Source organism: Cherax quadricarinatus, chromosome 60 (genome assembly GCF_038502225.1).
Source record: "Cherax quadricarinatus isolate ZL_2023a chromosome 60, ASM3850222v1, whole genome shotgun sequence".
In the NCBI taxonomy this organism is placed as follows: Eukaryota; Metazoa; Arthropoda; class Malacostraca; order Decapoda; family Parastacidae; genus Cherax; species Cherax quadricarinatus.
Window position 1 is genome coordinate 4,519,730 of NC_091351.1, and position 22,734 is coordinate 4,542,463.

General features: G+C 37.3%; 2 protein-coding genes across 2 annotated transcripts in view; one reads left to right on the plus strand and one right to left on the minus strand.

Moving 5' to 3' along the window:
• Positions 1–882: 882 nt before the first annotated feature.
• Positions 883–8,586, minus strand: LOC128694481 (uncharacterized). Its single transcript, XM_053784615.2, has 6 exons — positions 8,428–8,586; positions 4,987–5,131; positions 3,069–3,177; positions 2,741–2,925; positions 2,313–2,406; positions 883–1,147 (listed from the first exon to the last, which is right to left on the minus strand). The coding sequence occupies exons 1-6, from the start codon at positions 8,486–8,488 to the stop codon at positions 1,082–1,084; spliced, it is 660 nt and encodes a 219-aa protein (XP_053640590.1). The 5' UTR covers positions 8,489–8,586; the 3' UTR covers positions 883–1,081.
• Positions 8,587–13,508: 4,922 nt separating this feature from the next.
• Positions 13,509–22,734, plus strand: part of LOC128694519 (uncharacterized) — a 52,781-nt gene continuing 43,555 nt past the window's right edge. The window contains exon 1 of the mRNA XM_070097841.1: positions 13,509–13,615. Within this exon, the coding sequence (XP_069953942.1) occupies positions 13,567–13,615 (49 nt within the window). The 5' untranslated portion in view covers positions 13,509–13,566. The remainder of the gene's footprint in view (positions 13,616–22,734) is intronic.

Sequence of the window (22,734 nt, forward strand, 5' to 3'; positions counted from 1 at the left end):
AGCACTAGGAATCATCAATAAGATGTTTAATGTTGCACATGTGTCTTATTCGTCAACCTGTTGGTGCTGAATGCCATTTATGTTACTGGATCGTTATATGCTTATTAATAAAAACTAAGAGTAATAAATTATAATCTTTTGCACATCCTATGGTTACAGGTGGTGGGTGTGAGTTGGACCTGACTAGCTTGTGCTGCTGGGTGTGGTGCAGTGCTTCATCCTTGAGTGGAGATGATCAGACTGGGTGGGTCATTTGGCTAATCCGGGGGGGGTGTCATTGGTCTAATCCGGGGGGGACATGGACCTGCTCCGCATGGGTCAGTAGGCCTGTTGCAGTGTTCTTTCTTTCTTATGTTCTTATGTTCTTTATTCAGGAGCAGATTTATATAAAGCACATAACACAATCAGAATTTGTAGAACTCTTTCCGTATAAACGGGTAAATGGGTACTTATCTATCCTGAGTGTTTTAGGTAAAATCGTCCCTGATCAGTGTAAAGTATATGTCTGCTGTCGTAAATACAAAACTCTACACTGTTTCGTGAAATTATGTGTTTATTTTTCGCTCTCAGACCCGCTCTCGAACTTGAGAGGTTTCTTCAGGGAAATTTTGAACTCTTATACAAATTCAGATGCTCTTTGGGAAAAGAAGAATTGTCATTTTTGTCAAGCACTTAGATTTTTTTGTTTTTGTTTTTGAGTTTTTCTACAAAAAACTTAAAATACTGCCAATACACTTCATATTTTTTTTATGTAAAAATGACTGAAAGGAAAGCATAAGTTAAATAAAATTTCAGAAGAAAACATTCTCTATACTTATGGGACTAAAGCTAAAAGGAGTAAAATCTGCCTTATGCAAAGAATGCTACTTGAAAAGACGATAGTAATATTCTAGAGGAGTTTATTGACAGAATTTGCCATGTTACAAAGGCTTCCAGGATTATGGGTATATTGTAGGTTTTGGAAGTACTTCTGGACATGGATGTAACCCAGACGCTCCCTTCAGTGAGAGGTCCACATCCTACATGGTACCTTCAACAACCCATGAGTACCAATCCCTGCTGCTGTGCGTAGCAATTGCTGCTACTGAGAATGGCAGCCCTTTCTTACAGATCTGATGCTATTGTCCGTCAGGTCGAAGTCGGAGGGCTGTGGGTCAAAATGTACTAGATTAGTGATGTTAAAACTTATAAACACAACTTCAAACAAATAATTGGTAACTATAACATATTTGGCAATAAGTTTAGAAATGAATAAAACTGGTTTTCCTCCAGATTAACTTTGTTACGTGAATAAAATGGTCCAAAACATCATCAGTTTACCGTGCCTTACTACCTTCCTTTGTTGGACCTAATGACTGGCGACCTATATACAGGTCATTAAGCTAGGGGTGGCCATTTATTTGCCTTGGCACTTGGTTATCTCGCAACGAGGAATGTATAAGAAGGAAGTATGGCATTCTATAATTACCTGACTTTTAAATGTAATCTAAGTGCGGTTCATCAGTGTGGGCATATGAGGATCGTCAGAATTGTGGTGTATGGTGCAAGTTAATGCCAGGGTTTCCTTGCCTGAGTATGTCTAAACATGGAAGGGGGTCGACGCTAGAACGGCCTGCTTGAAAGCCAAACTGATGAGGGAAGAGACAGTTTTCGGTCTCCATGTACCACATAAAGCGTTCGTTAACTAGACACCATTTCGAATAGTACTGGTAAAAGCGATGGGTCTAAATACTAAGTGTTTAGCCCAAGGTACCCGGGTTTCGAAAAAAAACGGACCATTGCAGCTCTCCACTGCAGAGGTAACGCGCTTTCGGAAAATATTTAGTTGAAAAGGTATAAGAGGAGGTAATGGAGAAGTTGAATATGAATATCTCCTGGTCTGGCTGTTGTAGGTTGGCATTCAGATATCATCGATGTAAATTCGCGAAGTGTAAAGGGGATGCTATGAGGCTCATTAGTATTAGACGGGAAATTCAGTGGTACAGTCTCCTGCTAGGGATCGAACCAAAAAATGAAAGAGTTAAATGTAATTCTTGGGAAATGCAAACGAGAGGATGCCCAATTGGGTTTGCTACGGGATCGAGTGTGTGCTTGCATGTTCACTTTCTTATTTTTTCCACTATGCGTTCTTAATGATAATATTATATACGGTGAAAACCGCAAGCAAACAAGATCCTTTGACAGTTCATATAAAGCAAAGTACATGATCTCTTACGCTTTTTTTTGTTTCTGTGCGTCCTTGGTTAAACTAAAGGTTCTAATTGTCTTTGCCCTTTCCTCTTTTTCTGTGTGTGTGTGTGTGTTCACATTACCGTAGGGAAGATGCCCACGTCGAACCTCCTGACGTCGGAGGTGTGATGGATGTCGGGTGTGAGACATACACTGCTCCCGGTGAACCCTTCACCCCTGCCACCACATGAAAAACAAATTATATTAACATTTCATGAGTTACAGAATGTCTGTCAATCACTTACTATTTTAAAAAATCTTTTATATGAAGAGTATAGCTCCACAAACGGACATTTTCTTAACCTGACCACAGTTTACCCAGCCATTTACAGTTAAGAGGAAACTCTCTACTAAATATGGGATTAGCTAAATTTTCCTTGCTAAACAACTCGAGATATTATATTATTACATACTGATCACTGATATCCTAATTGCTATCTTCGATACTCTAATTATTGGATAAGAAAATTTCTTGGCTTAGAGGATGTAACTGGCCCCCAACTTGACTTACTGGTAGAAGGTCCAGTCGCTCGTGCCAGTGACGATGATAGAAGACACTTCACCCGAGAAGCGGCCGAGGGTGGAGGCATCGGTGTTCCCAAAGAGTGCGCCCTCGGTGAAGCCCTGGCCAGTGTACACTGTCCAGGAATCTTCGTTGAGGTCGAAAGCACTTCCAGCGTACCTCAGCGATGAGGCCTGAGAACGGCGAGAAAGAGAGATCCATCTTAAAGTTCCTGATATATCAGGAATGCTAAATTATAAAAGATATCAGTAGAGGGCGTGTAATTAATGGCTTCAGAGGGTAGGATTAAGCCTTACCGTGTTGCTTTAAGCCTTACCGTGTTGCTATACTGTGAGTCGAAGTCCGTAGAGAAATCGATTCCATGTATCCAATAGACGAAGCCTGCGTTGAAGGCGTTGTAGTCAGTCTCCTCGTAAAATATCCACCTACGGAAGAGTAACGTTGTTACTGACACTTCACGCGAGCCACTCTTAACTACAAATGTGTTATTACCATTGCTGATGCTGGCACCAGACTAGCAATACCGATGTTGTCGGAATTGAAACTTTGAAAAATAAACTAAAGTAAAATATTGGTGAGAATAGGATATACCAAAAATTCTACTGACAGTTAGTACTCATATACTTGAAAAATATATGGATAAGGGGAATCTATTTTGTGTGCTCTTAGGCTCATCAATCACCATCAAGCTTCTGTATCTGCCCAGGCCAGGCGGTGACAACCAGCAGTGTTGGTTTGAAGCCCATTCTAGAGGGGTGCCCTAATGCTGTTAAAGAGCCCGTGACTTAAGGAACTGGAGCTATCCTTCCATTCCTTGGATTCAACCTCATCAATTCCTATTTCCCAAGCACTTTATGGCCCCTGAGTTTAGTGTTTCGCAATTAATAATAATAATAGTAAAAATAATAATAATAATAATAATAATAATAATAATAATGCAAAAAACAATGAAGATGTAACTAGGGGCTGGTGTTAAGGGAAATGAGACTTGGAGTTCACCGATAAAACATCGCGGAATGAAATTTTTGCACTGTTTTGATTATGAAGATAAGCATTCTGACACTTGCAAGACATCAGAGACGTATCTAGAACCTCATTAATGAAAGAACCGGCGAAATTCTATTCAAGCTCAAATTCGCTCACATCCTGAATATGCACCAAACTCTTCGAGGAACTGTCTCTTCCCGCCCTGATTCCCTCTGTTAGATGAAACAGACGACCATGAAGGACTTCTCATCTCTGGTCTCTATTCGTTATGGCTGAAGGAGTCATTTCACATTTCAGCAGAACTGTCGACGATGGAGACAAGTCGACTTTTCTTGTATGTACACAAACAATATAGATGCCATCAACAGCTGCACCCTCGCTATACCTTTCTCACGTCTAACAGCAGTGCTCCATCAGTTATCAGTCACTCAGTACTCTACTAATATGCATTTTGGTGCTCATTATCACCAAAAAAGTTATTAGAAAAATCAGTTCAGCTAACCTTCAAAAAATCGATCTGACTCACTGACAGACAAGTTCCATAAACATGTAAACAGTAAGGTATAATATACTTAGTTATTATACCGGTAAGGAACTCCTTGCATTTTTGTTATATATATCAGGCCCGGTGGCCTGGTGGCTAAAGCTCCCGGTTCACACACGGAGGGCCTGGGTTCGATTCCCGGCGGGTGGAAATATTTCGACACGTTTCCTTACACCTGTTGTCCTGTTCACCTAGCAGCAAATAGGTACCTGGGTCTTAGTCGACTGGTGTGGGTCGCATCCTGGGGGACAAGATTAAGGACCCCAATGGAAATAAGTTAGACAGTCCTTGATGACGCACTGACTTTCTTGGGTTATCCTGGGTGGCTAACCCTCCGGGGTTAAAAATCCGAACGAAATCTTATCTTATAGATATTCCTTATGCATTATCTGATAACAAACTTCCTTTTAACAAGAACAGAGACAACAGAGACTATTTTTTTCTTATTATATGTGGGCGACTAAAAAAAATGCTGTTATTCTAAGCCCATTTCTCTCCCTAACACGAGCATGCGTTATCTCAGGCATGGAAAAATTTCGTCTCCGCGTCATACAATCTTCTGTGTTGGTCCATAAGTCTGAACTGCTGCTTTACCGGGGAAACAGGCAAACTGACTCAGGTGTCTCACTTAGGGTCGATAGAGACACATGCTGGTAACTGTGTGGCACATGTTAGTGTCAATACCTGGGCTTCAGTAACTTACATGCCAGTTACCGTGGCGCTCTCGATGGTGTTGTCAAAGGAGTAGCTGGCCAAGTCGGGAACGGGTTCATTGAAGTCATACCATTCTCCGTTCTGGGCTTTTGAGGAGAAGCACCGAACCTGCGCTTCCCAAGCCCGTGGCTCTCCTGCAGTGTAAAAAGAAAAAAAATACTGACTCTGCTTAAACTTTTATGAGAGGTTGTTGTTGTATTTCGTCTGTAATATTTATGCCACAGCAATACGTAACATAGGGCTTTGCAGAGAAATGAATAAAACCACTTCCCTTTGAATTTATAATCATCACTTACGTGTAACAGTGTTTTGACAATTAACAATTTATTGTTTATAATATATATATATATATATATATATATATATATATATATATATATATATATATATATATATGTCGTGCCGAATATATAAAACTGGTCAATTAGCAAGAACTCATTTAAAATTAAGTCCTTTCTAAAAATTTCTCTTATACGTTTAAAGATATATTTTTTTCATTAATATTGATGTAAAAATTTATAATTTTACACCAAAAGGAACTTAGAAAACTTACTTAACCTTTTTATAACAAGCTCAATTTATTTTAGCCTTATCCAACTTAATATATTCTAGATTTGTTTACAGTAATTTAATACTAAACAAACACTGTGAAATATATTTTTTTCGTTAGGTTCAGAATGATTTTGGCGACATTATTACATACACAAATTTTCACTTGTCCTATATGGCAAGATGAGCGTTGCTATTTAAGCCAAGATCGCAAGTTCTGCCTATTCGGCACGACATATATATATATATATATATATATATATATATATATATATATATATATATATATATATATATATATATATATATATATATATATATGTCGTGCCGAATAGGCAGAACTTGCCATCTTGGCTTAAATAGCAACGCTCATCTTGCCATATAGGACAAGCGAAAATTTGTGTATGCAATAATTTCGCCAAAATCATTCTGAACCTAACGAAAAAAAATATTTCACTGTGTTTGTTTAGTAAGTATTAAATTATTGTAAACAAATCTAAAATATATTTAGTTGGGTTAGGCTAAAATAAATTGTTCTTGTTATAATAAGGTTAGGTAAGTTTTTAACGATTCTCTTGGAGCAAAATTAAAATTTTTTACATTAAGATTAATGAAAAAATATATATCTTTAAACGCATAAGAGAAAATTTTAGAAATGACTTAATTTTAAATGAGTTCTTGCTAACTGACCAGTTTTACATATTCGGCACGACATATATATATATATATATAGATATATATATATATATATATATATATATATATATATATATATATATATATATATATATATATATATATATATAGATAGATAGATAGATAGATAGATAGATAGATATATGTTATAAAACAACACTGCACTAGCCAAGGAGTCGAACTCATGCTGTTTTGGCCCGCCTCATGGTGAGAGAAAACGCATGACGCTTTAGACCACTGGTCTACTGGTCTAAAGTGGTCTAGTGGTCTAAAGCGTCATGTGTTTTCTCTCACCATGAAGCGGGCCAAAACAGCATGGGTTCGACTCCTTGGCTAGTAGTATGCACTTTGGCCTCAGAAGGAAGGATGCTAACTACTTCGAACTAATAACGAAAGATGCTAGTTTCTTCAGCCTAAAAAAAAAAAAAAGTGTATTTTAGCTACTTTAATTTCAGGAATAACAGATTGAACATTAAAATGGTATAAAATACCGACAGGTTGTTAGGTAAGACACATATGCAACAGTTAGGTATCTTTATTATGAAACGTTTCGCCTACACAGTAGGCTTCTTCAGTCAAGTACAGAAAAGTTGATAGAAGCAGAAGATACTTGAAGACGATGTAATCAGTCCATCACCCTTAAAGTTTTGAGGTGGTCAGTCCCTCAGTCTGGAGAAGAGCATTGTTCCATAGAATGAAACAATATGGAGATGAAGTGACAGAATGGAGCTTTTTATAGGGACTGACCACCTCAAAACTTTAAGGGTGATGGACTGATTACATCGTCTTCAAGTATCTTCTGCTTCTATCAACTTTTCTGTACTTAACTGAAGAAGCCTACTGTGTAGGCGAAACGTTTCATAATAAAGATACCTAACTGTTGCATATGTGTCTTACCTAACAACAGGAATAACAGAACACCATAATTTACATTAGCTCCTGCTACGTGCAGAAGATGCCAATTAAGGAAGTGTAAGCTACTTGCAGTGTGCAGTGAATTGTCACTGTGACACTGTAGTGAGTAAGGTGACGGCACTGCATTCGGCTGATGATTCTACAGTCAGTAAATTGACACGTAATTGGAGGGATGTAGTCAGGCGCTAATGAACAAGATAACAGAAGGTCCTCCTCAGACTTATCTTCACCTCGTGCGACGCACCACCTGGTGAGCTCCAAGTCCAGTGATTAGTGCCATTGTTGTATCGCCTCCTCCATTAAGTATTATTGGTTTGTTTATTACATAGTAATTGGTAGCTCTCTAAGGCAGCGTTCGATACAAATTTTGAACAATGAATGTTCATCTATTCCTTTAGAGTTGTTTATTTCTCGCACTCACGTCCTTTCTCGTTCTTTTATCTTTGGTCACCCCAAGTTCGTGTCATGATGTCGATCTTCGGGATTTCTCTCACACGGATTTTCCTGCCATTCACGTTTGTCCCTCTTCAGATAACTCTCACATTTAGCATATACTTTTTATTTTTGCATTCTTATTCTCTCATTTTTTTTCCTTATTCTGCTCTCTCTCTCTCTCTCTCTCTCTCTCTCTCTCTCTCTCTCTCTCTCTCTCTCTCTCTTTCTCTCTCTCTCTCTCTCTCTCTCTGTCTGTCTGTCTGTCTGTCTGTCTCTCTCTCTCTCTCTCTGTCTCTCTGTCTGTCTGTCTGTCTGTCTCTCTCTGTCTCTGTCTCTCTGTCTGTCTGTCTGTCTCTCTCTCTCACCATCACTACTTTCATTTCACTATTGAATATACAGAACATTCACATACTCGTTCCACCAAAGTTTCTTTTAAAACATATGAACCATTTTGCATAATAAAGTCTATATGCATGTGAATACATAAGCATATGTGTGTGTTGTGTAGAACATCTAGCTCTGCTGGGTGCGTGGTTGTTTTTTACAACTTCATATTATTCTTTTCATTGTTAAGTGGTTATATTTGCTGACCTTTAACGGATTACCCCTATAACGAACGAAGTTCTAGAAACAATTAGATTCGTTATAGCATACCCCACTATACGAAATGGAGTAACTGAAGTGGGAAGAGGGAAGCTGCTAATTGGAAACTCGTGGATGAAAACGAAGCAGATGGGTGAAACGATTGACACTCAAGACGGTAGTGGAGAAATATGATACAGTGAAGCATGTTTAATCAGCAAAGGAACACAGTTAAAGGAACAGTGAGAGTTACTTCTGGCATGGGCGGTAGCGGTGAGGGAGAGGAACAGCAGCAGCAGCACCTGAGGCGTCATCTTGCTTCCACCAATAACAGGCTATTACATCTCTACCCTTGCAGACAGTATATATACTCGGCTCCAAGTACAGGCTGAGATAGGCAGGGAGGGGGAGTGTTAATAAGCGTAGGAGAAAGACTTATCAGGGAGAACACTGTAATATGATAAGCAGGATTTTTGAGACTATGAGAAATAAGTGAATTAGAGAGCGAGTGCCGCAAGACTGTAGGCTGAAGCCTGAAACAAAGGTCTGTTATGAAGAGGCTTTCAATCGTAGTGTGGGACTATATTGCTCATGTGATGCACTTAATATAGATGGGTTGCAATAAGGATGTACAGTTTTACAAAAATGTTACGTTTACCATAGTCTTCTATGTAAAAGAGAGCAAGATTGATCAAACATCAGAACGAATCCGTGAATGTTCTGTTTCTAAATTATATTGAGCTAAGTATGGTTATGGGGTAGGACATAAGGTGTTCTTGAGGTGGTTTACACTGTATTTGCTTAGTAGCTACCGTCCCTAGAGACGGGGACAGGCTGGAAACTTAAAATTGCTTCCTCTTAGATGAAAAATTGATATAAGTTAATAGTACATTTTCTTTATAAATTCACATCAACCAAACTTTGTGAGTCAGCGGGCCGCTAACCTGACTGAAAAGCACTCAGCAAGGAAGCTTGGTCACTGCCGGGTTGGCACAGTAGAAAAACCCTCGAAATCGGTCACAGGTATTTTATACGTTCATTGTTTATTATTATTATTATTATCATTGTTGTTATTATTATTATTATTATTATTATTATTATTATTACTATTTTTTTTTCAACAAGTCGGTCGTCTCCCACCGAGGCAGGGTGACCCAAAAAAAAAGAAAGAAAATCCCCAAAAAGAAAATACTTTCATCATCATTCAACACTTTCACCACACTCACACATTATCACTGCTTTTGCAGAGGTGCTCAGAATACAACAGTTTAGAAGCATATACGTATAAAGATACACAACATATCCCTCCAAACTGCCAATATCCCAAACCCCTCCTTTAAAGTGCAGGCATTGTTATTATTAGTATTAGTAGTAGTAGTAGTATTGGTTATAATGTAAATAATAGTTTTCACATTCCATATACTTTCGTCACAGGTTTAGTAAGTGAAGCAGAATCACAAGTACTACATATATTACCTATTCAATACCCATGAGAGCCATTCAGCCAGTCATTGACACGAAGAAAACCTGGGTGTTTTAGTACATTAAAAAAAAACCTGTGTCAAACTGGCAGTAAATATTTCTACAAAAATGTTAGATTTCACCGCCAGTCTACTAGACAGGTCATGCTAGATATAAAAGAATTGTTAGCTATATTACTCTGCATAGAGCACTGTGGTATTGACAGGCAGCAACAGAAATCGTAAACACTCTGACATCTTTACAAAGGAGTGACTTCACAAGGGTTCTATACACTGAGTTCTTTACGAAGGAAGAACTTCACCAATGATTTACAACCTAGGCAACAAAACACTCCAGTGTGACCACGTACTGTGGCAATGGATTTTTCCAATTTCTTTTGTTAAGTTTTCTTATGTTCCTCGCTGTAACCCAGTAGTGTACACAGCTCAGAGTTCGGCAGCTGGTTACTGATGGTGCAATCTATGCTTCTGCTTTTGTGTGCAGCCGGCCAGGGTGTTGTTTATTGTGTACAGCTGGCCAGGGTCAACAGGTAGATTATTATTATTATTATTATTATTATTATTATTATTATTATTATTATTATTATTATTATTATTATTATTATTATTATTATTATTATTATATTTCATGAAGCACCGAATCCGTATGGGTCATTCAGTTCAATGTGTGATGGATGCTCGATCCTCCGTCCTATAATCGTTGCCGGATCTTTGATAACCAAGTTGGTCAAAAGTTAGAGAACACTAGACGTTCTCTTGGGGTCTAAATTATTATTATTTTTATTATTTAGGGTGAATAGTTAAACCCGTAGGGGATTTATACAGCGCTTTGGGAATTAGAGACAATCGAATTCGGGCCAAGAAAGGGAAAAGCAGGTCCAATTCCTTGAATCAAGAACTCCTCACCAAAACACACATACGCATATTTAAATCTTTTTTTTTTTCAAATTGTATCGAAATCCAATCGGATTCTTGAGGTCAATAGCGTGTTCTCCAGAGTGGCAGGTGAAAAGAGTAAGAATACATTTATGCATTGGTTATATATCAGTGTGTGTGTGTGTGTTTACCTTCCTTACACCTCCTCGTCTGGGAACAAAATGTATTGGGTTTAGTAGTAAAGACGAACGGTTCTCTGGGGACAAGATGTGATGGGTTTAGTAGTGAAGATGAAGGGTTCTCTGGGGACAAGATGTGCTGGGTTTAGTAGTGAAGATGAAGGGTTCCCTGGGGACAAGATGTGCTGGGTTTAGTAGTGAAGATGAAGGGTTCTCTAGGGACAAGATGTGCTGGGTTTAGTAGTGAAGATGAAGGGTTCTCTGGGGACAAGATGTGCTGGGGATAGTAGTTAAGATGAAGGGTTCTCTGAGGACAAGATGTGCTGGGTTTAGTAGTGAAGATGAAGGGTTCTCTGGGGACAAGATGTGCTGGGTTTAGTAGTTAAGATAAAGGGTTCTCTGGGGACAAGATGTGCTGGGGATAGTAGTTAAGATGAAGGGTTCTCTGAGGACAAGATGTGCTGGGTTTAGTAGTGAAGATGAAGGGTTCTCTAGGGACAAGATGTGCTGGGTTTAGTAGTGAAGATGAAGGGTTCTCTAGGGACAAGATGTGCTGGGTTTAGTAGTGAAGATGAAGGGTTCTCTAGGGACAAGATGTGCTGGGTTTAGTAGTGAAGATGAAGGGTTCCCTGGGGACAAGATGTGCTGGGTTTAGTAGTGAAGATGAAGGGTTCTCTGGGGACAAGATGTGCTGGGTTTAGTAGTTAAGATAAAGGGTTCTCTGGGGACAAGATGTGCTGGGGATAGTAGTGAAGATGAAGGGTTCTCTAGGGACAAGATGTGCTGGGTTTAGTAGTGAAGATGAAGGGTTCTCTAGGGACAAGATGTGCTGGGTTTAGTAGTGAAGATGAAGGGTTCTCTGGGGACAAGATGTGCTGGGGATAGTAGTTAAGATGAAGGGTTCTCTGAGGACAAGATGTGCTGGGTTTAGTAGTGAAGATGAAGGGTTCTCTGGGGACAAGATGTGCTGGGTTTAGTAGTTAAGATAAAGGGTTCTCTGGGGACAAGATGTGCTGGGGATAGTAGTTAAGATGAAGGGTTCTCTGAGGACAAGATGTGCTGGGTTTAGTAGTGAAGATGAAGGGTTCTCTAGGGACAAGATATGCTGGGTTTAGTAGTGAAGATGAAGGGTTCTCTAGGGACAAGATGTGCTGGGTTTAGTAGTGAAGATGAAGGGTTCTCTAGGGAAAAGATGTGCTGGGTTTAGTAGTGAAGATGAAGGGTTCTCTGGGGACAAGATGTGCTGGGTTTAGTAGTGAAGATGAAGGGTTCTCTAGGGACAAGATGTGCTGGGTTTAGTAGTGAAGATGAAGGGTTCTCTAGGGACAAGATGTGCTGGGTTTAGTAGTGAAGATGAAGGGTTCTCTAGGGACAAGATGTGCTGGGTTTAGTAGTGAAGATGAAGGGTTCTCTAGGGACAAGATGTGCTGGGTTTAGTAGTTAAGATGAAGGGTTCTCTGGGGACAAGATGTGCTGGGTTTAGTAGTTAAGATGAAGGGTTCTCTGGGGACAAGATGTGCTGGGTTTAGTAGTGAAGATGAAGGGTTCTCTAGGGACAAGATGTGCTGGGTTTAGTAGTGAAGATGAAGGGTTCTCTAGGGACAAGATGTGCTGGGTTTAGTAGTGAAGATGAAGGGTTCTCTAGGGACAAGATGTGCTGGGTTTAGTAGTGAAGATGAAGGGTTCTCTAGGGACAAGATGTGCTGGGTTTAGTAGTGAAGATGAAGGGTTCTCTAGGGACAAGATGTGCTGGGTTTAGTAGTGAAGATGAAGGGTTCTCTAGGGACAAGATGTGCTGGGTTTAGTAGTTAAGATGAAGGGTTCTCTGGGGACAAGATGTGCTGGGTTTAGTAGTTAAGATGAAGGGTTCTCTGGGGACAAGATGTGCTGGGTTTAGTAGTGAAGACGAAGGGTTTTCTGGAGACAAGATGTGTTGGGTTTGGTAGAGAAGATGAATTGTTGTCTGGGGGAATGATACGTAAGGTTGAGTACTGAAGATGAATGGTAACATAAGAGGAGGATGCAAATGGTTGAGTAGCAAGATAAGTGGTGTTCTATGGGAGAAGAAGCACAGGGTTCAGTACAGAACATTAATTGTGCTCTGAGGTGAAGATGCGCGTGACTGAGTAATAAAAATGAGTGAAACATGTATCAAAGTTGGCAGCTGTTCAGACGTTTCACAAATCTTCGATGATCTTCATTAACTTTGATAAATCGTCGACATTATCCGCCTCCATGAGATTTCGTACTAATTAAGATAACCTACAACATCATTTTTCTTCACTACTTAACTCGTAAAAATCTGGATGGAAAAAAAGAGACAAATGCAGCATAATACGATCCTCCATTTATGTCTTTTTTTTTTTTACTTTGTGTCGATATTTTATACCATTTGTCTCCATCGTAAGGATCTGGATGTTCATTATTACAAGATATTACAGATGTTGAGCATTCTTCGGCCATAATATGGCCTAGCATTATTCGAATTTAGAGCCTCGCACCATCTACCGGATTTGTTAAGGAGAGATATAGTGCCGGTTAAAGATGTTAATACAGCAACCTTAAACAGCAAGGAACTAAGGTCCAATCAAATAGGCAATGACACGTTTAATGTGGCTTCAGAAATTAGTGGTCTATCACTTCTAGGGGATGTTTCGTTGTTTACAGATAATGAACGATGAGAGTTAATATTAAGGCAGCTTCTGGCTTGGCCAGAGCAGGTGATGTAACAGAGCGTGGAAGTGAACACTGCGCAGAAGCGGTTAAAGTGACTTGTGTGGCCTGGGAGGAGACTGAGAGTCAGAGTTATGTCTGTTAGACACAAGGAGTCAGACACATTCCATCATCCCCACCGCTATGGGCAAGACACTGTTCCTCACCATCACCTACTCGCTGCTGCTAAACGGTAATGTTCAACTGTAACTCCATGTACTAAGACTCGTTTAACTAGGATTGCAGTAAGTTATTATCCTCGTGGCTTGCTACTGCTGACGAACATAAACTATTGCCGAGAACATAAAGTATTTGCTACGAGCATGACCTATTTGTTATGAATATAAACTATTTGCTACGAACATAAAACTATTCGCTACGGACATAAGGTCTTTGCTACGAACAAAACTATTTACTACAAACGTAAACTAATTATTACGAACGTTAACTATTTACTACGAACGTAAACTTTTTGTTACACCTCTAAAGTATATATATAAGGCATATATCACTGTATGGGTGCTAAGAACATAAAACTATTTACTACAAACGTAAACTATTTACTACGAACGTAAGCTATTTACTACGAACGTAAACTTTTTGTTACACCTCTTAAGTATGGGTATAAGACATATATCACTGTATGGGTGCCAGTGCTGGGACGCCTCAGCAAGTATTATTATCGCAGGTGGAACAACAAATGTATAGTCGCTGTAGGGTACACTCAACTTGGGGCACGCAAATTTGTTTTTGAAAAACACGTAAGAAACTCCAAACAAGATTATCAACAGATTATACAGCTTCCTGGTAAACACGGTCAGTCTTCCACAGTAACATTTTCACTTTTCAAAATTAGTAAATGTATGGTTTGGTTAGTAAATGTATAAATTGGAAAAGAGTTTATGGTATTCTTCACTTAAAAATAGTAAGAAGAAAAAAAGTGTGGTTATGGCGGATAACTAATACAGACATTATTAAGTTGTCAAGTAAATCTGCATACAATTACCTGCTTTATAATACTGTGAGATAATCTTGAATTCAAAACTTCATTATGATTTGAGCAATAATTTTGAAGTCACCGCAATAACGTTAGTTAGTTATCGAAACTTTAGTCTACAGTGGGAATAAGCTACACGGCCTGGCTTTCATGGGTTATCCTGGCTTTCTAACTCTCCTGGTCAATAGTCCAAATTAAAACATTCCAGCTCGACGGTAATTGTCACTCATTTTCCTGAAATATTTAGTAAGTTTTTGCAAATTGACTTCTCGTCATGGCCATTCTCTGATGATTTAAATCAAATTATGCAAACTCTAATTCGACAGGGACTACAATAATTTATGGCACATGTTATAAACATTCTTAATAATAAAATTTTCTAAAAAACTATGAAGCATTTACCCATGTATGCACATCCAAGCAGATGCACATATACATATACAAAGACACAAATACAGACATGTACATAATGAGTATATACACGAGCACGCACACAAATATACACAAAGTTAAATATAGACTAAACAGCAATAACAACGTCTTTAAGCCTATCAAACGTAAGCACATCTTCAGGAATTTAAGCAAGGAACCATTTAGCATGATAAACACCGCATGCAAAGGACTTATCCAAGAGTATGCAGAGTCACCGTGAAGCAGAAGGCAAAGTAGGTACATAAAATGACACGATATCTTTATAAACTTGCCATTAGACAAGTTATGAAGCCGAGACATATGAGTTATAAAGGAAGGTTAAATGAGCTATATATTAAGCCACTAGAAGAAGAAGAATCCAAATGAACCTTAATCACAATCCAACAAGATACTTCGAGGAGTCTACGGAATGGATGACAATATATTGACAAGGGAAGGACAAGGACAATATAAAAATGCTAGAAGAACGTATATAAAAGAAGTGAAGAGACTAAAAGAACTAGTTATATTTCGATCGTAGCTGAATGAGAAAGGTATCCCCTGATTCCATAATTCCTGTCATCTGCGTCTTAATGCACACAATTTTAAAAACGCAGAGTGAGGGTTAAGTTCACAGTGCAGTTAAATTAGCGGTCAGGAAATGAAAAAATCTTAATATCCATTCGCAGGTTATCATATGTAAACTTTTACCCGATATCACAAGCTGCATTCATTGTATCAGTCATATACAATATCACAAGCTGCAGTCATTGTATCAGTCATATACAATATCACAAGCTGCAGTCATCGTATCAGTCGTATACAATATCACAGGCTGAAGTCATTGTATCAGTCGTATACAATATCACAGGCTGAAGTCATTGTATCAGTCGTATACAATATCACAGGCTAAAGTCATTGTATCAGTCGTATACAATATCACAAGCTGCAGTCATTGTATCAGTCGTATACAATATCACAAGCTGCAGTCATCGTATCAGTCATATACAATATCACAAGCTGCAGTCATTGCATCAGTCATATACAATATCACAAGCTGCAGTCATTGCATCAGTCATATACAACATCACTAGCTGCAGTCATTGCATCAGTCATATACAATATCACAAGCTGCAGTCATTGCATCAGTCATATACAACATCACAAGCTGCAGTCATCGTATCAGTCATATACAATATCACAGGCTGAAGTCATTGTATCAGTCGTATACAATATCACAGGCTGTCACACTATACACTGTTACAAGCTGCAGTCGGAGGAGGTTATTGTACCCGGTTGGCTGAAACTCGAAAAATGAGATGGAAAACCAAAATTCAAACTGAAAAGGAGGAGATGATAAGATAAAACGAGATGTGTGTGGATGGAGAAGGAACTAATGATTGCTGGATTCGAACATAAAATGAAAAAGTGGGAAAGAAACTTTAGTCATCGTTGCAAGGAGACAAAAGAAAACGCAAAGAAGGAAAATAAACAGGAGAGAAAATAGCTACCTCAGAAACACGAGTGATGTAAGGGAGCTGAGGAAGGAAGTAAAGGAGATGAAGTGAAGGAAAAAAGAGGCAAAGACAGAAGGAAGAGAGGAGGAATGAAAAAAAGACCCTTGGATAAATGCTCTTAGGTAACCAGGAAGTGCAGATGATAAGGAAAGCAGAGAAAAGAAATAACAATAAAATCAGGAGGAAAGTGAGGCAGGAGGAGAGAGGAAAGTGGTTGATTATGCATGTTCTCCAGGAGGCCAAGTTAAGGACAAGTGATGAAATATCGCATAAGACCGAACCCAACAGCAGTCAGCGGAGAGTCAAGGCCAGGAACTAAGACTCGACCCCTACAACTCCATGCAGGTGAGGTAGCCTTAAATACACAAAGTAACTTATTCGTATAACAAGAATATTAAATAAAGAACTAATAAACTTTAAAAATCATTAGATTCTGAGCATTTGTCAATGATAATAACACATTTATGTAGTCATTGCACAGACTAAATCATACAGTGCTGAAAATATGTTTAGAATTAGTGTAAACAGCAGTGACAACTAATAACATTATTAATACACAAGTAACCCGCACGTTACGGTCCTACTTGGACCAATTATAAAATCACATTTTGTCTTTGATTTTGACTTTGCAAATGGCCCAAGTTGGACTGAAACGTCGTCGTAAGCTTCTCTCTCCTGTGCGCGGGTTATTTGTGTATTATTCCAGTCACGGTATTGTGCGTTTTCGATAATTAACACTATTGATGAATATCATTAACATAAATTCACACACGTGCCCCGGGGGTCATCACAGCTCTGGGTTATTATACATTGAATCAATTTATTGCATATTATCAGTAATTAGATTTAAGGAGTATTAATCAATTGCGGCAGTAATTGTGCAATAAATAAAGCACTTTTTTTTAGTAAGTTATTAGTTAAGATTGCAGTAATAAAGCCTTTAACTGGAAATAAATTGAAGATAATTGCTAACAGTAACAACTATCGTATAATGAAGTCATTAGTACCATGGACGCTCCAGGTGGTGACAGGTAAATCAGCAGACACAGTCTTTGAAGTGACTGGAAATACTGACTGAGCATCAATTCTCACTTTGCAAAGAACTGCTTACGATATGCATCTGTTCCTTGACATTTTTGCTTTCTTCTTCCTAGTTGAGTTCTATCCTGTGTTTATACCACCGTTTTTTTTTTATTTAACCTAATAGGCCATCAACTCTCCTTCAGTGCTCCCTTTTTTTTTCTTGTTCTTGCCTACCTCCACTACTACTACTATTACTATTACTTCTATTATTATTATTATTATTACTACTAGTAGTAATAGTAGTCACTACTACTATTGCCTCTGACTCTTGTGTCACTACCACTACTCCCATGTGGGAGGGTTTGTGGCAGCTCAAGGTATCTATCTTCTCTCTCCGAGCCCGATGGGGGCGGGGAATGGGGCTAGGCCTGGGGACAGCTAGTCCCGGAAGGCGAGGAGGCACTTGTACCTCCTCCCATGGCAGGCATTGGTCTGAGACTCCCACGACAGGGAGCGAAGGCCGGGCCTCCTCTTGGTAAAGGCCCTGAGCGGGCGATTATACCGGTGAATCTACAACAACAATACCACTACTCCCTTCATTTTGCCACCTCTGCCACTATTGCACCACTACCACTACCTCTACAGATGCACTAATGCCTCCTCTCGTTGTTCCCTTCCCAGCCTCGCATCACTCTTGTATGTATACTGGCTCCCTTCCCTTAAGATTTCGTTCGGATTTTTAACCCCGGAGGGTTAGCCACCCAGGATAACCCAAGAAAGTCAGTGCGTCATCGAGGACTGTCTAACTTATTTCCATTGGGGTCCTTAATCTTGTCCCCCAGGATGCGACCCACACCAGTCGACTAACACCCAGGTACCTATTTGCTGCTAGGTGAACAGGACAATAGGTGTAAGGAAACGTGTCGGAATTTCCACCCGCCGGGAATCGAACCCGGGCCCTCCGTGTGTGAAGCGGGAGCTTTAGCCACCAGACCACCAGGCCACCTTTTGTGCCTTTTCGTCTATATGAGGTTAGTTCTTGAACATCTCAGAGCAGTCAGTTTACTGAGAGGAGAGTTGATTATGTGACCAAGGAGTATCCTGGTAGTAATAATAGTAATATAAGTAGTGTTAGCAGTAGTAGTAAGAAGACCAAACTAATTCCTCTCCAAGTATTAGATGTCATTAGATGTTAATGAAGGTATTTTAACAGACCATGGTAATTTTCTTGCACTTGTCGTGGACACCATTGTGTTTGTGGCGTAAGAGTCTTCTGTTTTAACTTCCTAACTTTATTCGTCTACATAAAAGTAGTAAATATTAACCCGTAAACGGTCCAAACGTATATATACGTTTTTTTCAACATTTGAAAGCATGTAAAAAAAAGTAGATCTTCTTTATGTTTTTGTTTTTTTACATTTGAAAATGTGTAAAAAAACTTTGATCTACTTTTTTTTTTGTTATATTTGAAAATATGTAAAAAAAAAAAGTAGATCTACTTTTGTAGCACTACACATGTGAACGTAGATCTGCTTGGACTGTTTACGGGTTAAACTGAGTTACTCTGCAAACAGTTATCTATGAACAGCAGTAGAGACTATTATGACTGTCTAAAAAGATTACATTACATTTGTTATTTTAACCTTTGTGGCGATGTTTTAGGTGGGCAGTTATAAGGTTCCTCAGGAAACACGACATGTGTTTTCTCAATCAGGTCTTAGTCATATGATGACCCACAGATGTTTAAGGAATTTGTAAATCATTAAGTCCTTCAAAATTCTATGAATCCAAAAATTCAATACCACCTGGTTTTACTACATTATTTGGTTTATTGTTCAACGATAATTTCATAACTTAGTGCAGATTTACAGTCATGTTCTTACTAATTTTGTTGAGACAAATGAAGTTAGGAAGGTTAAAAGTTTTAACTCCCTTGTCTATGTAAGTTCTGCACTGCTACCTGATGCATTTCATTATTAATTTTTTGTATTTCTTTATCTTCTCTATGATGAGTCTTGCTGTCAGTGTTGCATCAGCCTGACACGTATACACAACAACTTAAATATTCTTAAATATTCTTAGCCTCTTTAAAACTAAATTTGCGTCTAAGATAGTACATAACAAAAGTTATTTGCTTCTTCGTGTGTATGTGTAATAATAATAATCCTAACAATAATTAAAAATAATAAGAAATAATATTAATTATTGTAATAATAATAATATTAACATAATAATAATAATAATAATAATAATAATAATAATAATAATAATAATAATAATAATAATATCATTAATAATAATAATATTAATAATAATAATAATAATAAGTAGCAATAATAATCATAATAACAGAAACAATAATAATAATAATAATAAAAATAATAATAATAATAATAATAATAATAATAATAATGTTATTAATAAAAATTAAAATATTTACAATAACAAATAAATAATAATTATAATACTGATAATAAATAAATAATAATAATAATACGATATTGAAAAAAAGGTGGAAATATGAGCAAAATTTAAAAAAAAGGAAGAAGACTTCAATTTATGGGTTTGATCTGAAGATCTTGTGAACTTGAGTGAGCGATCCCACAGTCTGAGTACTATCTTCCTGAGCAACTTTGTTTTCAAAATTAACGTCTAGCGCCATTGTTAAGGATTGTGTGATCTAGTGGTCTAAAGCGTCATGATTTTTCGCTCATCACAAGGCGGGCCAAAGCAGCAAGGGTTCGACTCCTTGTCCAGTGAAGTGTTGTTATTGATCAATACCACTCGTTTCGTGGGTACAATAATACATACATATATATATATGCAAAACAACCACTCTGAAAGAATAGAGAAATTCCAAGCGCTTTCGTGACTGATAATGTGAGTAGTCACGAAAGCGCTTGGAATTTCTCTATTCTTTCAGAGTGGTTGTTTTGCATATTTTGAAATCACCTGTTTACTGTGATCTTATTGCATATATATATATACATATATATATATATATATATATATATATATATATATATATATATATATATATATATATATATATATATATATATATATATATATATATATATATATATATATATATATGCAAAACAACCAATCTGAAAGAATAGAGAAATTCCAAGCGCTTTCGTGACTACTCACATTATCAAGGAACTATGAAAGTAAAGCATCCAAGGAAGCTATATAAGGGGTCTGGCCAGCACCTCACTATCAGATCCCACAACGGTTAAACACCTGACGCGCGCCGACCCAATTTGGATAGGTCCTTTGCACAACTCACCCCACAAACTATTCTACCCAAGAAAATTTAAAAATTATTTGTCCAGTGTATTATTAAATTCTTCCCAAATTCTATTAATTATAAATGGATCTAATTTATATAAACCAAAGGAAATATTCATATTATTGTCAAAACTGCTTTTTATGAAACAAGATTCAATTATATTCCTGTCGACCATGGACTTGCTTGATACTATTTTCTCAACTTTTTGAAAATCAATTGGATGTTTAAAAATCTCTTACATGAATAAATAGAGCATTGGAATCTCGTCCAATTCTAATACTATATTTATGTTGTTTTAATCTTAGTTCGAGATTTTTACCAGTTTGACCGTAATAAACTTTATCGCAAATTTTACAAGGAATCTTATAGACACATCCATCAGCATTTTGGGGGGAATTCTTTATCAAAAGTTTTTTTTACTGTATCAAGATTTTTGAATACAACTTTAATATTAAAAGTCTTAAGAAGAGAAGGCATATCAACCAAGTTTTCATGGTAAGGGAGAAACAACATATTTTTAGTTGAATAAGGCTGGTTGTCCCTTTTTGGATTGTAAAAAGTATTTCTAGCAACTTTAAAAGATTTATCAATTACATTTCTTGGGTATTTTAAATCATTACCTATTTCATAAATTTTGGATATTTCCTCATCTATGAACTCAGGACTACAAATTCGTAAAGCTCTCAAAAACATTGATGAGAAAACAGACAGTTTGACTCTATCTTGATGCGAGGAATAATAGTGGACATAGGAACAGTTATTTGTAGGTTTTCTGTAAATTTTAAATTTGAATTCATTATTACCCTTAATAATTAAAACATCTAGAAAAGGCAATGAGTTATTTTCTTCAAACTCAACGGTAAAGTTTATAGAATGGGATAAGCTATTTAATTTTCCTAGGAAATGGTGTATATCTACATTTTTGGGCATAAGACACAAAATATCATCAACATATCTGAACCATTTAGCTCTATTAGGGAGGATTGTGTTAAGTAACCTTGTTTCAAAAAATTCCAAGTATAGGTTACTAAGAACAGGTGAAAGAGGATTTCCCATTGCCATACCAAACTGATGATGAAATTAATATTAGTAAAGGAATGGTATGTAGCTCTATGTTAAAACCAAACATTCCCAATTGCCCTCAAAGATTCTTTAAGTCTTATGATACACTTAATAACAATAAAAATTTGCGCCTTACTAAAGCAGACAAAATAAATGCAATAGTAATTATTAAAGAAAATGATTACCAAGAAAAAATGAATAATCTCTTAGATGATACTGAAACCTATTCTAAACTTAGGAAAAATCCCCTAGAAGCCGTTAACAGCAATTTCAATAAAACAATAAAACTTCTACTGAAAGGCAAAGATGAATTAGTCAAACAATTTACTTCCACTAATCCATCTCTGCCTTACATGTATGGACTAATAAAAACACACAAACCAGGGAATCCAGTCAGACCAATTATTAGCTCCATAGGGTCAGTTTCATATAAATTATCCAAATGGCTTGTTGATATTTTGAGCCCTATTGTTGGCAAAATTTCTAACTTTAATGTTAAAAACAACATAGACTTGGTTGATAAATTAAGCTCCTTGACTGACTTAAATGATTTTAACATGGTTAGTTTTGATGTTACTTCCTTGTTTATGAAAGTTCCTGTTGATGATTTATTAAGTTTCTTATCTGAAGAACTCGTTAACTATGATTTACCATTGCCAGTTCCTACTATCATTAAACTTATTAAACTTTGCATTGTTGATGCAAATTTTGTATTTAATGATAAGTTTTACACTCAGAAGTTTGGTATGGCAATGGGAAATCCTCTTTCACCTGTTCTTAGTAACCTATACATGGAATTTTTTGAAACAAGGTTACTTAACACAATCCTCCCTAATAGAGCTAAATGGTTCAGATATGTTGATGATATTTTGTGTCTTATGCCCAAAAATGTAGATATACACCATTTCCTAGGAAAATTAAATAGTTTAGCCCATTCTATAAACTTTACCGTTGAGTTTGAAGAAAATAACTCATTGCCTTTTCTAGATGTTTTAATTATTAAGGGT